General features: G+C 23.4%; 1 protein-coding gene across 1 annotated transcript; it reads left to right on the top strand.

Moving 5' to 3' along the window:
- The first annotated feature begins 904 nt into the window (after positions 1-904).
- On the top strand, positions 905-10201 carry LOC145831366 (tRNA (guanine(26)-N(2))-dimethyltransferase-like). The gene is made up of 15 exons (XM_082938605.1): positions 905-1077; positions 1845-1900; positions 2097-2143; positions 3429-3619; positions 4256-4371; positions 5132-5244; positions 5598-5746; positions 6188-6259; positions 6644-6716; positions 7046-7180; positions 7924-8009; positions 8562-8670; positions 8825-8982; positions 9398-9451; positions 9842-10201. Exons 1-15 carry the CDS (start codon positions 926-928, stop codon positions 9966-9968), a joined length of 1638 nt encoding a protein of 545 aa, XP_082794731.1. The 5' UTR covers positions 905-925; the 3' UTR covers positions 9969-10201.
- Positions 10202-17437: the final 7236 nt, after the last annotated feature.

Here is a 17437-nt window from a genome sequence, read left to right as displayed (position 1 = left end):
AAGAATAATAAAATAACTCAAATTAAACATGGCAATTTTTCAAACTTTACTTATAAAACAAGAACTCTTTTTCTTTTGCTAGTTTGATAGATAAATATTTAAAAAAAAATAAATTAATAGCAGATTTTAAGCTTAACCAATAGTTCTGATTTTTTTAAACGTAATTTGTTCTACATAAATGCCATCCTAGTATTTCTTACTTTTAATTCACTTTTAAAATTGCTCTAACTATTATACTTCAAGTTATTTATGTACTTATGGTTTTAATTGTTTATAATGTATCTTAATGATAAAGTTAAAATACATACAGTGGTACTTTTTGAACTTTTACTCAGAAATGTTTTATTATTAAATAAAAACTAATTACTTCTTAACCCTAAATTTTAAGATATAACTCTTTAACTTTTTTTTATATTACATGATACTTAAAACTATGACAAAAATTTTGAGGGTTGGAAAAAGTTGTATATACTTAAATTTTTATTATTTTTCTAAATAAATATATATTAGTTTTAATGCTGTAAATGTATTTATAACTTTAATTCTTAAAGCTAAAAATATTAACTAGAACATAAAAATACAACCAAAATTGATTAAAATGCTTTTATAAAATAAATAAAGTTGTATGTACTTAAGTTTTTGTATTAGTTTCTTGTTTAAACTTTCTAGATAGATTTTAACTGTAATTCTTCTGGAAACCTATAAAGATATATTATAACATAATAATGAAAGAAATAAATGACATTTATAGTATATACTGTTAAGTTTTCAAATAAGTTTTAATACTGATTTTTATATTATAAAAAAAGTTTGACCTCCCTATGCCCTTAATATTTATTACTTTATTATACAAATAAATTTTAACATTTAGAGTATATTTAAAGCTTCACTATTTTTAGAAATTTATAAAGTAAAACATTTAATAATGGAAGAAGTAAAAGACAAACAAGCACCCCAAATATCAGAGGGTAAAACAACTCAGTATGAAAAAGTGACGGAGGGCAAAGCTGAGATTTTATTTCCAGTTTCAAATGGAGTTTTCTACAACAAAGTTCAGGAATTTAACAGAGATCTAACGTGAGTAAAAGCATTTTTTTATAATATTTTAATGAATTTTTCTTAATAAAATACATTGTAATATATTGATTTAAACTTTAAATCACTTGTATATAGATAAATTTTAGAATGCTTATCATGAAGAAGTATTATTAATTAAGCAAAAGTAAAAAAAAATAGAAATTAATAACACAAAGCTAATTTACAACATGTTTTTGAATTTATTTTGTTTAATTAAGCTAGAATAAATTAATAACACTTTGCTATTCTTTTTTGAAAATGTTTAGCTATGTGTGATGTTTTTTTTTTTGAGCTTCAGAGAGTGTGTTTTTTAACCTATTCTAAACCTATTCTATTACATGAAAATTCAAATTCTTACAAAAAATTTTAAGAGACATTATTTTAGAAACTGATAAAAGTTTAAAAAAATAAAAAAATAGGTTTGTAGGTCTTACTAATATCTATAACCCATTCTTTCTTTTTGGCAAAATTTGAAATATTATTTGAGATATTTAAAAATTACTTAGAATTACCATATTTTATTTTTTTTAGGCACAACTCAGAAAATATTAAAAATTTTACCAAAAAAAATGGCTTGTAGATAATAATAAGACCAACATATTTGTATTTTATTTAATTCAAATATATATATTGCTTTTTGAGTTTTGACCCTTAAATGAAAAAATTTAAGAATTTTAATTGTCCAAATTTGAATTGTAAAACTCCCATTTTAAAAGTTTTTTTTTTTTCAAATATACATTCTAAACTTTAAATAATTTATATTATAGGATTGCTGTCATTTCTGAGTTTAGTGAAAATAGAAAAGCTGAAGAAATGGAAAAAAGTTTGTTTAGTTTTTATAATAATAGTAATTTGTTTTTTTCTTTATAACAAAAAAACGTGTATAAGATTTTGAGTTTATTGATTATGTATTTTAATTTTATAAATTACTTTCTTTTTAAACATATACTCTTGAAGCTATAAAGTATTTATTTCAAAAATATGTTTTGTATTATATTTTTAATATTTATGATTTACAGATAGCAAGAAAAAGCAAAATACTGAAGGAGATAATAAAGAAAAGGAGGTTTGTTTTAACTAACTTTTTTTAAAGCAATAATATTGTTATGTCATTACCACTAATAAATTAATAAAGTCTCTTAAAAGTATATATTTTATATAGATGTAGGAATAACACTATAAGAAGCACTAATAAAATGTTAAAGGCATAAATATGTCAATATGTAAAATTTTTATATATGATTGTTAAGCTCAATTTTTTTTTAAAGCTGTATATGTTCTTAGTTTAGATAATGACAACATTATAATCATAAATTACTATATTTTGACTTTCCAAATGAAAAAATGTTTTTATTTATTTAACTTATTGAATCTTAATTTTTTTTAACAACTTGAAGGAATAACCTTATCAGCTATTTAGTTTTGTTTAGAACTTTAAGACAAACCTGTTATATACATTTCTTTCTAGTTTGAAGAAATAACAGTATTAGAAGCCTCGTCAACTATATTAAAATGTTTAATGAAAATTATTTATTTAAGTTTATAATTTAAAGGAATCACAATATTAAAGCATTATCATTTATTTAGTTTAAACTAAAATTTTAAAAGATAAAAAAAATGTTTTTTTTTCTGGTTTAAAGGAATAACAATGCTAGAAGCCTTATCTGCATCTATTGTCAGATAATAAATTAGTGAAAATTTAAAAGAGTGAAAATATAAGTTAAAAAAATCAATAGTAGCATTAAAATTAAAACATTAAAATACTAAAGAAGGCTTCTGAAATTAAAAAAATCATAAATGTTCTGATAAATGATTTTCTTTCAGTTTGAAGGAATCACAATATTAGAAGCCTTATCAGCTTTATTAGTTTTACAAAAAAATTATATGACCAATCTATTAGTTTTTCATTTCAGTTTGAAGGAATCACAATATTAGAAGCCTTATCAGCTTTATTAGTTTTACAAAAAAAAATAATGACCAATCTATTATTTTTCTTTCAGTTTGAAGGAATCACAATATTAGAAGCCTTATCAGCTTTATTAGTTTTACAAAAAAAATTAATGACCAATCTATTATTTTTCTTTCAGTTTGAAGGAATCACAGTATTAGAAGCCTTATCAGCTTTATTAGTTTTAGAAAAAAAATTAAATGACCAATCTATTATTTTTCTTTCAGTTTGAAGGAATCACAATATTAGAAGCCTTATCAGCTTTATTAGTTTTACAAAAAAAATTAATGACCAATCTATTATTTTTCTTTCAGTTTGAAGGAATCACAGTATTAGAAGCCTTATCAGCTTTATTAGTTTTAGAAAAAAAATTAAATGACCAATCTATTATTTATCTTTCCAGTTTGAAGGAATCACAATATTAGAAGCACTATCAGCTTCTGGTATCAGATCAATGAGATTCGCCAAGGAAATATCAAACGTAAAGAAGATAGTTACTAACGACATGTCCAAAAGAGCTTACGAGAATATTCAGCAGAACATTGATCATAACCAAGTAGGAGATATTGTGCAAGCTAATCTTGATGACGCAACGTAAGTAATTTGTTTTAAGTTAAGTATATATAATTTTTGTTTTTTTTTTTAATATAAATAACTGAGCTAAAATAGTTATACAAGCTAATCTAGACGATGCTACGTAAGTACTTGTCTATAATTTTTTTTGTCCTCAATGTTTGTATTTAAGTTGGGTTTTTTTGAAAACTAGTTTAGATGAAGATGTGTTCTTACAAATTCAAATGTCATTTTTACTTAGCAAATCAAACTTATTTAATAAAAAAGTGTTTTATGTTAAATATTTAAAAGGTGCAAACCTATTTAAAATTTGTATAGTTTAAATTCTTAAAATAGTGTTTAAGAAGCCATATCTCAAAAAGAAATACGTATTTGAAAAAAATAAAAAATTGGTTGTAATTTTATTAATTACCTAATAACTTTTTCAAAATTTAACTTTTTTTAAGGTATGGCTGAAGTAAGTTTAAAATATAGTAGTTTTAATTTTTTTAAAAACTCTCTTAAATAAACATTTTTATGTATTTTTCAACCATAATCTTATTAATTAGGTCTCCAACCTTTTTATTTATTTTTTGAAATACAGCCTCTTTTTTAAGAACTTGAATTGTCATGTAACGGTAATGTTAAGTAAATGTTTATTTAATCAACATTTTTCAGATCACTGATGTACAAAAGTCGTGGAAAATTCGATCAATTTGACGTGGTTGATATTGACCCTTACGGAAGCGCTAGTATTTTCATTGACGGTGCAGTTCAGTGTGTTAAAAGCGGAGGTATTTTTTTATGAAATTGTATTTAAATAAGTTTTTATTGCTATTTTAAGTATTTTCATTCATGGAATAGTGCAAAGCGTTAAATCTGAAGGTAATATATTAAGTACTGTTCTGTTTATTATTTATGGTGATGTGCAATATGTTAATCTGAGTTGACACAAAACCTGTAATCGTGGAAATCCTTGAGTTTGAAAAATTTGAAAAAAAAACTGGAACTTTGAACAAAATCAATAAAAAAGCTGGAATTTTAAACAATTTTTACATGTCAAGTAATAAAACTTCGATTTGATACAAAAATCTGCTATTAACATAAAAATAATTTATTATCATCAAAAAAATTTTTTTATTAAATAAAATTTATATTTAAATTAGCATTACAATACAATTTTTAATTTCTTTTCAATTTCATTATACTGTTGAAGACAGTTTTAACATTAAACTTAACTTTAAACTGAAAATAGAACCAAAAACGTGTACATTCAAAAACCTGGAAGAATTTACATAGCTATTGTTTTATATGAGGTAAAAAAAAATTAAATTTGTACATCAATACTTTATAAAACATTTGTTATGTATATTTTAACAATTTCCAGACTTCTTTTCAAGCATCTAATTTTTATATTAAAATACTTTTTTTTCTCAAAGACTTTGTATGTTACTGCAGGACTTTTGTGTGTATTTTTTTCTATTTTCCCAGGTTTTTTTTAAACTAACTTTGAACATTTTTTATTGCAGAATATTTTACCAATTTTTTTCACAGGTCTTTTATGTGTGACTTGCACTGATATGGCAGTTTTAGCTGGAAACCATCCTGAGACTTGTTATTCAAAATACAACACAATTCCCTTCAAAACCAAGGCTTGTCACGAACAGGTAAAGTGAACCTATAGCATATCTTAAGTTTCACATTAGTTTGAAAAATTTAAAGTGAATTTATTTTCATATTATGAACAATTTTGTTTTGCAATAGCATGAAAAGTTTAAAACAAAAGTTTTGTTTTTTTTTAAGCAAATCATGAATGAAAGTCTTTAACAAAAAAAAGTAAAATATCTGTATTAATGCTTTTGCAAATATAAATTTGAAGTTTTTTAAACTTACAGTACATTTTCCTCACAGGATTTTCGTATCTTATCATACATATCAAATACTTATTTCTAATTCCTCTAGCTACTTAACCATATCTAATAATTTTTTTTTTATTAGTACTTAAAAAATAATTTTGCAGGCACTCCGTATACTGTTATACACTATATCTTCTACCGCAGCAAGATACCAAAGATACATCGTTCCACTGATATCATTTTCGATTGATTATTACGTCAGAGTATACGTCAGGGTGTATCAGTCTCCTAAGCATGCTAATCTCAGTGCTTTGTTAGTTTTTTGTTATTTAGTTTAATTTTGTGAAGCGATAATGCTTAAGTAGTGTAAAAGTATGGAATTTTACTAGTTAACACTTTAAGTGTACCAAACCTCTAGTCTATTAATCAATATACTAAATGTATTTATACAGAAATAGATAAGAAATATAGGCAAGTCTTTCTTTTGAATTATATTCTGTTTCAGAAGTGCAAAGAGTAATCTAAGTAGCTGATTATCAGCTCTATATGAAATTTATAATGTTACTTGATTTAAATTACTACACCTGATAAACACACTACTTATGCAAAAATCACATGAAACTATAGAGACGTCAATTTTTTATATTAATTTTTAATTTATAAAGAGATCACATAAAATTATGAAGTTACTCAAATTGATTTTAGCTACTTTAGTTTATTTATTATTGTCTTAATTGTATTTTAATTTGTATAGAAACCACATGAAATTGTGGAGGTGTCAAAACTGCTTTTCATTTGAGTGCGTACCAATGGCTGAGCTTGTAAAGTTTGTATTTTTATTTTTTTTTTATTTATTTTATGTAAAATAACTTATTACTTTATTAAAATTACAGTTCTTCTGGAATTACTTTAGATATAAATAAACATTTATCAAAGTATTTTTTGCGACATAAAAATTTGTTAAAATTGTTAATTTAATAACTAACTCTTGCTTCATTCAAGTAACTAATTGCTACTACTTTTACTTCATTAAATAATTTCATACGCTTTTTTTTTTTCAACTGAACAAGTTGTTTGAAAGCTGCCGAAGTTTTTTTTTTAAAATTTAAATAAAACCAAATATATTTTGTGTTACATTTATAAACCTAAATGCTAGTCACTTGTATTGTATGTTAGTTAAATATGTAATTAGTTAATTAATTTTTAACAGAACAAGTTGTTTGAAAGCCGCCGAAGTTCCGAATTTTTCACAAAATTGTGAACATTGCAATGGAAAAATCAGGGTGAGAAATTATTTATTAAAGATGTATTTATGTTTTATTATTCTAAATGTACTAATTTAAGTTTATCAATTTTAATTTCTACAAAACTGAATGTTGTAGCAGTAAAATAAAGCTGAGAATAATAAAACAGTTTTTTTAAGTAAATTTTCACAATCAAGGCAATATTAATGTCTAGTATTAAAATATGACTATATTTAATTTTATTATTTACTGAAAATATCAAAGCTTTAAAATTAGTTCAACAAAGAATCAAGTGTAACTACACTCAATCTGCTTAAATTTTTGATTGAAAATCTGATGTTTTGTAAATAATTTATTTGTTATTACAGATCGGAGGACCATTTTGGAGTAGCAAACTTCATGATGTGAAATTCACCAAGCAAGTTTTACAGCATGTTAAAAATAAAAAAGATAATTATGGAAGTTATGAGAGATTGAATGGTATTCTCACTATGATTACTGAGGTTTTTATTTAGTTATTGATACTTTATTAAAATATTTTAAATGTTATCGATAGACTTTTTTTACGAATATTTGTCTAAATTAAAAGAGTTGAAATAAATTTAATAAAAAATTAAAATAAAAATTTAAAAAATTTAAATAAAAATTGAAATGAACAATTGTGTGTTTAATTATAATGTGACTAGTTTAAAAAAATAATAATTTCTGATTTGAAAAATGGTGTTTATAGAATTAGAAGATGCAGCATTTTAACTTATTTTTGATCAAATATCTTCAGTTTTTAAATTAAATATTTCATATGATAATAAATAATTAATATTTTAATAGGAATTAGAAGATGTACCATTTTATTTTATCTCTGATCAAGTGTCTTCAGTTCTTAAATTAAATATTATATATAATAATAAATGATTAATATTTAAATAGGAATTAGAAGATGTCTCATTTTATTTCATTTCTGATCAAATATAATTAATTAATATTTAAATAGGAATTAGAAGATGTACCATTTTATTTCATTTCTGATCAAATATAGTTAATTAATGTTTTAATAGGAATTAGAAGATGTACCATTTTATTTTATTTCTGATCACATATAATTAATTAATATTTAAATAGGAATTAGAAGATGTACCATTTTATTTCATTTCTGATCAAATATAGTTAATTAATGTTTTAATAGGAATTAGAAGATGTACCATTTTATTTTATTTCTGATCACATATAATTAATTAATATTTTTTAGGAATTAGAGGATGTACCATTTTATTTCATCTCAGATCAAATGTCTTCAGTTCTTAAATGTGACGCACCCCCTTCGGATGTGATTTGGTTTGTTTGATTTTATTTTGCAAATGTGGTACTTATGTATATTAATACATATACTTTTCAAAGATTTACTGTAAAAAGTTTTTTACAACATTTTTTTTTCTGTTAAGCAGAATTTATTTCATTTTATACCCACTAAAAGTTTTAAATTATTTTTTATTTAAAGGTTTTTTTTTAAACAACTAGTAGTGCGGATATTATTTGGTTTGTTTATTTTTATTCTCACTAAAGTTTTAATTTGTTCTAAAGACTATTTTTTCAATAAAACTTTTAAGAATAAAAATATCTAACACTTAAAACTTTTGAACTCGAAATGATTATGACACATGCTTGAAAGAACATTAAACTTTCTTTTTTATTTTTTTTATCTTTTTATTTATGTTTATTTATTTAAAAAAACAACATTGCTCACATTATCTTTAACAGAACTGCTTATCTTTTATGAAAGGTTTATGTAACTAGTTATTTTCGAAGTAGTTTTCGTCACTTTACAAAATTTACCATTATCAAATTTTTTATATTTATACATACTTAGTTTTATTCCTTTTTTTTCAGGTCTGCCCTGCTGAATTCTGGCTACAAGGTTTCAGGATTCCACGGAAGACTCAGATCGATTAAAACAAATGCACCCAATAAATTCGTTTGGGATATCATGCGAAAATGGGTCTGTTTTATCAAAATACTACTTTTTTTTTGATACTTTGAACATCATCAAGTGATTTTAGAAGTCAAACATAAAGAACAACTAGTGTTAAAAGATTCTTTGTAGAACTTAAATTTATCCCTGTAGTTTATAAAACTTATTTAAAAATTGTTAGGTTGACGTACAGAACAATGAAAAGATGAAGCAGAGATTGTCAAAACTGGAAGTGAACCACCCAGCGGTTAAAATTTTCTCGAAACAAGCATCGCCCGATTGCGATTTGACTATTGTTAAGAACTGCATGCCAGATTCAGTCAGAATGAAAATTAAAAGGTATTGTTTGTTTAGTTTTGATTTTTATTTAAAATACTTTTGAAAAAACAAAAAGCTGCATTGTTGTTTGATTTTATAAAGAACTAACTTTATTTTTAATATTTATGAAAATTAAGAGGTATTGTAGTTTGTTTTGAATTTTGTTTTTACAATGTTTGTTTGTTTAATTTTTACACTAAAATTACTTTGAATATTAAAAGCGTTGCTTTGAAATATTAAATTAAATGTTATAATTTATTTGTTAATTTTTTTTTAACTCGTGTCCTGGACAAGACGTTAAAAGGTATCCATGTGGTGTGCGACTCGATAACCGAAAGGTTCTTTGTACACCAAGTCCTAGGACCAAATAATTTGAGCATTTTTTTTGTCGTTCAACAAACTAAAAACTGTTAATAAATTTTTTTTTTTCTTGTAGATTTCCATTGATGCCACCTAATTGGGGACCAAAAGCAAGAGCAACTGTTAATAAGTTTGTTTGAATTTATATATAATTGTTTAACATAAAGGTTTAACATAGACAAATTTTTAAAGTTTATAACATTGTTATTTTTATGTCAAGAATAGATATTGAAAAAACTGAGCAAAAGTTTCATAAAATTAAACTAAAAATGTAATTTCTGTTAAGATTTAAATTGTATGTAATTTATAGTTATCCTATTTGAGTTAGTAAACAACAAAGTTAACAGCAAGAAACCAGAAATAAGCATAAAACTTATAAACTAAAGTGTAAAAATTAGACAATTATCTTTGCTGTTTACTTGTTTCTATGATGGCTGTAAATTGTACTGAATATAATTATCAAGTTTTTCTATTAAAAGTCTACTGAGAAAAGTAAAATATGTATTTTTTTTATTTACAGGGATGGTAGCTTGGCGATGTCTGCAAATGAAAAAAGCCGCAAATTTCAAGGAAAGAGAAAACTTGCTAAAAAAAGGAGGGAAATTGAAAATAAAAAGATGAAGGCAGAACAAAAAGTCGAAGAATAATGTTAAATTTGATATTTAACTAGATAAATATTTTATTGTTTTTGATTTTGAATATTTATTAACCCTGAAAGTTGTGAATTATTTACTTTATTTAATACCCATTTTTATCAACTTTGAACTTAGCTAAATTGTTTTAGGTATATCCGGTTTTAGGTCTTTTAATTTCCACTAGACAATTTTATAATAATAGCTTTTTAAATATTTAGATTATTCTTTTTAAAGTTTGAGCTTGTTTATTGTACTTAACGGATGATGCTTTTAAAAGTTTTAAATTAAAAATTAGTTTGTAACATCTTTAGATTTTTATAACATTTAAACATTCACTTTTAGTTTTAATTCACTAAGCTTTAAGAGCAGTTAATAGAAAACTTGATTTAATGCTATTAGCTTTGCATATAAAGTTTAGTTAAATTTGAATGTTTATAAATGTTTTCTTTAAATTGTTAATGATAAACTTTGCTTGTTAATTTTGTGTAAATAAACTATGATTGTTTTATGTACACCTTAACTAAACATTAAAAAAAAAATTAATTTTATAATTGTGTTGAATAGACTACATATCAAAAATATATATGTAATCAACTAATTTTACTAGTTTATTTGAAACAAAAAAAACGTATAACTTTAAACAATATTTTTAGTAAGTAATCCTTTTTTAACTTATATTTAAAATTTAATTTATAGTACATTGAAAAATTTAGTTTTTATTTTTGTATTTATACTCTACTCTTCCAATAATTAATATTATAATTAAATCGAATTCAGTTTTTTTGAATGTTTTATTTTCGACTTTTTATTGTGATATAGTTTATTTAAGCGAATATATTCTAACAGTAATATAAAATAACAGTTTAAATTAGCTAAAATTTATTTAAAAATTTTATGCAAATGTACAAAACATAAGAGCTCCAATAGACTATATAAAATATATCTTCATATCTAGTTTTTATACTAAAATTTATACAAGACGTTAAAATCCTATTAACATTGTTATTTTTCTCTTTATGTTTTTTTAGTATTAACAGGGTTGCCACTTTACCTAGAAATACCTGGAATTTGACACTTTAGGCTAAAATAAGCTGGAATTTGAGAAATTTTGAAAAAAACCTGGAATTTTTGATAATTTTAACATTTTCAGTAGTAAAATTTTGATTTGATACAAAAAATCTATCATAAAATTAAGATTTTTTGTCATCAAATTTTTTTTTATTAAAAGACACATTTAAAGTAAGTTTACAGTATCTTTTTAATATTTTTATACTATTTAACACAGTTTCTTAAATATAAATTAACTTAAAACTAAAAATAGACCCAAAAATGTGTACATTTAAAAACCTGAAAAAAATTTTGAAAAAACAAGTGGCAACCCTGTATTAAATAAAAAGAGATGTTTTATACCAAAATATGTAATATAAACCATCATTAACAAATTTAAGGATCAAGTTATTTTAGTGTTAAACTTCTCTTTTTTTCCAGCTTTCATTGAAAACTTTATTACTATTACAAGTAAATCTCGTTGTAGGATAAAAAGTTTTTTTTATATCTAGTTTTATACTAAAAGGTTTACCAGACGTTAAAATCCTATTAAGAGTATAATTTTCTGATCATGTTTTTAGTATTAGATAAAAAGATATGTTTTATAGCAACATATATTAATATCAACCATCATCAAAAGCTATCAGTACAAAAGTATTCTTAGGGTTAAATTTCTCAATTTTTTCATATGTCATTAAAAACTTTATTGCTATCAATTTCGCTTTAACGTTTGAGATTTTTATAGTAAAATTTCGCAAACTCACATAATCACTTCTTCGCAGTGAATTAAAAATATAATGCCTCGTTATTCATAATACGTCTCAGGACATCTAGGTTAAAATACTTTAAGAATTTTATAACTGCCAGAAATCGCTACAGGGTTGCCACACACTTCGGGTATTTTGTAATTTCTAGATATTTTATTATAAAATCCAGAAATATTTTGAATGAGATTTAGTTTCTATATTTTGTTCTTTTATTACCAACTTTATTAGAAAATTTTTAACTAAAATTACTCTAGAAAGCTTTTTTTTACTTTGAATGTGGCAACCCTGTTGCAATTGTCGTGAAATTACTAAAATCTCCAAAAAAAATGATGCATTCCATACCCTGCATTATAGAAAATAGCAAAGAATGTTAAAGAAAGCATATTTTATCATAAAATCTGGTTAAAGAAATTATCAAATAAAGCTAAAAAAAATCTTATCAACTTAGGCTTATTGTTTTCTTAGTTTTTTAGTTTAAAATTATCTTGGTTCTTTTCCAAAAAATAACATGGTAAAAAATATTCTTCATTAAAATCAGAAAAAGATATAAGCTCTCCAATGTTTTGTTTTATTATTATTAAATCAATTTACTTTACATGATACACAATGATAAAATAAAAAAGAATAGAGTTCTTAATTTGGTTTCGAGAAGATAAATACAAGTTAATAATTTCAAAGAATTCCGTTCTAAATTTTTTTTTATTCTTTAAGAGATTTCCGATTATAATCAAATTCCTCTATAAGTAGTATTATGCAAATCTGACAAAAAATAGAAACAGTTCTGTTTTAATAAAGGTTTAATTATAACTAAAGATCCCTAGTAAAACATGTCTATAACAGAATTCAATGAAACGTAGGATTTTTTTTATCTTACAAATAAAAAAAAAGAACTTACAAAAATTTAAATTTAAAATAATTAAACTTATTGCGTTGTTTTCTTTTGATAAATTTATTGTAAAATTGTAATTTATTGTAAAGAATCTAATTTTCACTTAAATTTAGCTTAATCTAAAAATAGCAAGATTGTATTGAATATTAAGAATATAATAGACCAAGGAACAAACTTATCATGTAAGTAAAAAAATGCTTGTTCCAGAAAAAACTAAATACCATACTATCACGTTCTCCACTCAATTGTCTTAAAGTTGATTGTGTAAAAATATCTATCAAATTTAAAAGAGTTTTAGTATTATATAAAAGAACATTTTTCAAAACTTATTTAAAGCTGTTAAAGCGTAATATTTTGTTTTTTTAAGTTTAACCTAAAAAATGAGTATAAAAAGTCATGTATATGTCAAAATTGCTTTTTATGCAAAGAAGTTAGAGTCTTTGTGTTTAGTTATAAAAATATTAGACGTGTAAATTCTTTGTTTCAAGTTCAAAGACCATTTTTTAAATACAAAACTTCTGAAAAGTCTTATACTTGAGACTAATACAAAACAATATGAACAAAAACACTTTATTTCAACTAAAACATTGATTTTCTCTCAATCAATTTCTTCAAAACATAAATGTACTATTTTTAAACTACGAAAACAAAAAACTATCTGAATAAATCAAATTGTAAACATAAGGAAATAAGTTTTGTTTTACCTGGATGACTGTTAAAAACGTTAAGTATTAATTTATATATATAATTTTTGTAAACTTGCATTTTTTTTTACAAAAAAAAGGTGTTTTACTGTTCATTGCTAAAAAACACTGCTTCAGTAGAAACTGTATTTATAACTATTTTTTTGAACGACAATGAAAGCGCTCTAAATAGTTGCTCCTAGGACCTGGTGAACGAAAAAACCTACACTATTGGATACAGTTTAATATCAAAACAAGACTATTACTAGGTTTAGGATTATATAAACACATATAAAGTCTTAATTGAAAATATCTTGTATTAAATAAACTTTTAAAGGATGTTTAAAGCAGTTTTGAATTAAAACGGTGCTAAAAAACGTAGGCTCTTTCTATATAACCATAGCTTAAATTTTATTTTTTTAGTGTTAAACAGCTACTATGTTAATACTGCATAAATTTCAAAAGCTTCTAACAATCTAACTTCCAGTTTAAAATTTTTCTGAAGAAAATTCACTAACAAAAGTTTTAATGCTTATTTTCTAAAAACTTATACAAAAAAGTATTACAGTTTTTGTAAAACTTAAACAATTTTAGCAATTTTTTTTTGCTGGACTGGACTTTTTTAAATTCTTTAGGCAAGCTACATTTTAATACATGACATAATACTTTATGTAAAGTTAGCATATTTCTTTAATGCTTAGTATTTTATCAACTGATTCTATTTTATATCTGAAACAAGATGCATGAAGTTCACTGGTATTTTTTTTACAAAAAACTTAATGGTTTTGATGTAAAAACAGATGTTGTTAGCTTAAAAGCTTTCGCAAAAGTTGCTAAATCCACCAACAAATAAGTGCGTTTCTAGCTACTGTATGTTGAATAATTAGAATAAGTTTTCAGGTTTACATTGAAAAGTCTGAAAATAGTTCAGTTTAAAAATTATTAGAATATGTCTAAATGAACAGCGTTTTATTTGATGGTTTTTTAACACTTGTAATAGGCATTTTCTAAGATACAGTTTTTGTATAGTTCTAGTTTTTTTTTTTTTTTTTTGATATCTTAAAGTCCAAACTTTGTATTACAAAGACGTTTTATTTATACGGTATTTAAATAATGATAAAAACAAAACTTTTTGAAATAGAAAATAAGTTTTATGATAAAACTTACAGCTTAGCTTTAAGTTAAACACTCCTGTGTTCAAGAATTCGTATTACTAGACTTCAATTAATTTTTAGAGACCTGATAAAACTAAATTCCTTCTGCTTAAATAGAGTTTTTGACAAAATAAGTTTTGTTAAAATTTTAAATTAGGTTAAAACTAAACTCTTGTAACAAAAGAAGTTTTTCGTAAAATAATTTTCGGTGCATATTTTGAAGAAAAAATTAACTGTATCAACAAAGTAGATATTTGTAATGCTCTGGGTGCATTCACATTTGTCGAAACAACAAAGTTTCGATGCTTTAAGTAAGCATTTTAAACTGTTTATTAAACTTTATACGGCTACAAGTTCAAAATGAAGTATGATCAATGAAATTTTTGCGATACTGTACAAAAGTTTGCTTTAATATTTTATAAAAATATTATGATATTCTTATCCTTATATTAAGAAAGCATAAGTTTATAGATTGATTTTTTCTCTCGTCACCTTAAAGTTATATCTAACTTTATTCGAGTGTTCTAATTTTTAAATGTTGATAGCTCCTAAAATCAAATAAAAAAGTTATTGGAAACAGGTTCTAAAATATTAAAAATTTAGTTTTACTGATTTTTTTATAAAAAGTTCATTTATTTGGCCAATTTTTAAAGCCGTGATATGAATTAAAGTAAAACTGTTTACCAAGCCTTTTATTTTGTATTAACAAAAAAATTACTACCAAAAACTAAAACTAGTTGAAAATACTTCCCATCCCCAACCACATTTTTGAATTATTATACAATTAAAATACTTTTTTAAGCATTAGTTATAATTTAACAAAAGGGTTGATCATGCCAACTCGACTATCAAACTACAAGCTTTCGGTAAACTGAGAACGGTTTCGTCCTGATTAGGACTCATCAGTCAGTCACAACCGAATGTCGATCTAGATTTATCTATTAACATTTTATTTAATTCATAACTTTTTTTTGCTAGAATTAATGTGGTAACCAAAACCGCCTCTTAAAAACTTGGTGGCATCAAAAACCTATAAAAATAGAAATAAAATATTTTTTCGTATCAAAATTTTAAGTTAGATCACAGTTTTGTATAATTCGAATCTGTTTAGATTTTTTAACAGATTCCATTTGGAATAAAGCCTTAAAAATAGGGTTGCCAAATGTTTTTGGCAAATTTTATCAACGTCTTTAAAATTTCCTGCGGCTTTTTAAAAGTAGACATTTTTGGGTCTACTTTTAGCTTAAAGTCAAATTTAAAGTAAAAAACTGTGTTAAAGAGTATAAAAACATTTAGAAGATACTTTAAAGCTACTTTAAACAGGTTTTTTAATAAAAAACTGTTTATCTCTTTGATAGAATTTTTGTGTCAAATCAAAATTTTATTAATTAACATTTAAAAAAAAATTAAATTAAAGGTTCCAGTTTTTTACAAAACTTCTCATTTTCCAGATTTATAGCCTAAATTTTCAAATTTCAAGTTTTTCTAGGTTTCAATGTTTTTTGGCAACCCTATAAAATTTCTGCCTTTTCTTAAAAACAGTAATGAATCATTATGCTAGTTCTTATTTGTAAACGATTTCAAAACAAAAAAGAACATAATTTATACATAATTTTTAGAATTAATGATTTTTTTCGTTAAGAAGGTTGTAAAATTAAACGTTTATATGACTATTATCGAAAAATCAATCTTTAAAAAAAAAAAAAGTTTTTTGGTATTTAAGAGAAAAAAAAAACATAAAGTTAAGTTACTTAAGTTAATTTATACTAACGTAAAAATATTTAAGAGTACCACATCAAAAACTTAAAAAGTAAGTGGACGTATGATAATTTAATCTTTAAATTAACTTCAGTTGTACCTCATCAATAAGTTCTAATTCATTAAAATGTTAATTACAATTGTTTCAGTTATGTTTGTATGCGCCAAATAGGTAACTAGGGTAGGTTTCAAATATGCACGAAGGGACACTTTTGCTCTTATTTATCTTGAACATGATTAATCAAGGCATGAAATGCTCATAAAAGCTTTTTCTCATTCAGATTAGTGTATTAATACATTGAAATAAGGCTTTGATTTTTTTAATTAAGATTGTTTTACAATCCAACTATCTTAGACTTTACTAAAGACAGTTTTTTGTACGAAGGTTAGATAAATAACATAGCTCGAATTTATTATAATTGAAGTTTTTAGTATCCTACTTAAAGCTGCCAGCACATTTGATATTTTATCTGCATTATCAAATTAATGGGTTAAACGCATTTACATTTTTGAAGATTGTAATTTATCTGTTATATTAGTCAGCTTTGTCATGATTTTTTGAAAGTTTCTTCCAATTTTTTGGAAGTACTATTTTTTAAAACTCAGTTTAATGAAAACTTTTTTAAATAGGGTAGACATGTTGAAGTTATACTCTTATCCTACTTTAAATGTGTTCTTTAACCAAAAAATATAAATAACACAAAATTTGTTTTTTTTTATATATATATTTTATAATAATAACAATTTTATAAATATATTTTATAACTTATAATACATTATCCTTCTTTTATTACACTGACACATATGTTTCTGTGTGTTAAATGAGTTAACAACTTTCAAGTGAGCTCTGTAAAAAATACTGAAAGGAAAGAATTGAAGCTAAAGTAGGTATATACATGTGTCCATTAAAAAAAATGGCTATAGGTTATTATAGGTTAATAAAAGATAAAATATTAAATCTGACTGTTATAAAACTATATAATATTTGTAAAAATAATGAATTGTCATGCAACTCTTAATCAAGCGTTACAACGTAACTGTTTTTGTGAGAGTTCTTTCAAAAGCGTGGTTTCTTATTGAAATCTTTTTAACATGATAAATAATGATTATTTTTAAGTTTTATAATAATTTAAACTAGTTATTTTATACCATTGTAATTAACTGATTAGCTTTCTGGTATTGG

Source organism: Thalia democratica, chromosome 3 (assembly GCF_965202585.1).
Source record: "Thalia democratica chromosome 3, ktThaDemo2.hap1.1, whole genome shotgun sequence".
Classification (NCBI taxonomy): Eukaryota; Metazoa; Chordata; class Thaliacea; order Salpida; family Salpidae; genus Thalia; species Thalia democratica.
The sequence above is the reverse complement of the archived record's forward strand: the minus strand, read 5'-3'. Positions and strand labels throughout refer to the sequence as shown.

What these genes read in the sequence shown, in the direction of transcription:
- LOC145831366 (XM_082938605.1), top strand. Translation starts at nt 926, where the DNA reads ATGGAAGAAGTAAAAGACAAACAAGCACCCCAAATATCAGAGGGTAAA. An exon ending in TCAGTGTGTTAAAAGCGGAG is followed by an intron (nt 4,372 to 5,131) that starts GTATTTTTTTAT and finishes TTTTTTTCACAG; the next exon opens with GTCTTTTATGTGTGACTTGC. An exon ending in GGGATATCATGCGAAAATGG is followed by an intron (nt 8,671 to 8,824) that starts GTCTGTTTTATC and finishes AAAAATTGTTAG; the next exon opens with GTTGACGTACAGAACAATGA.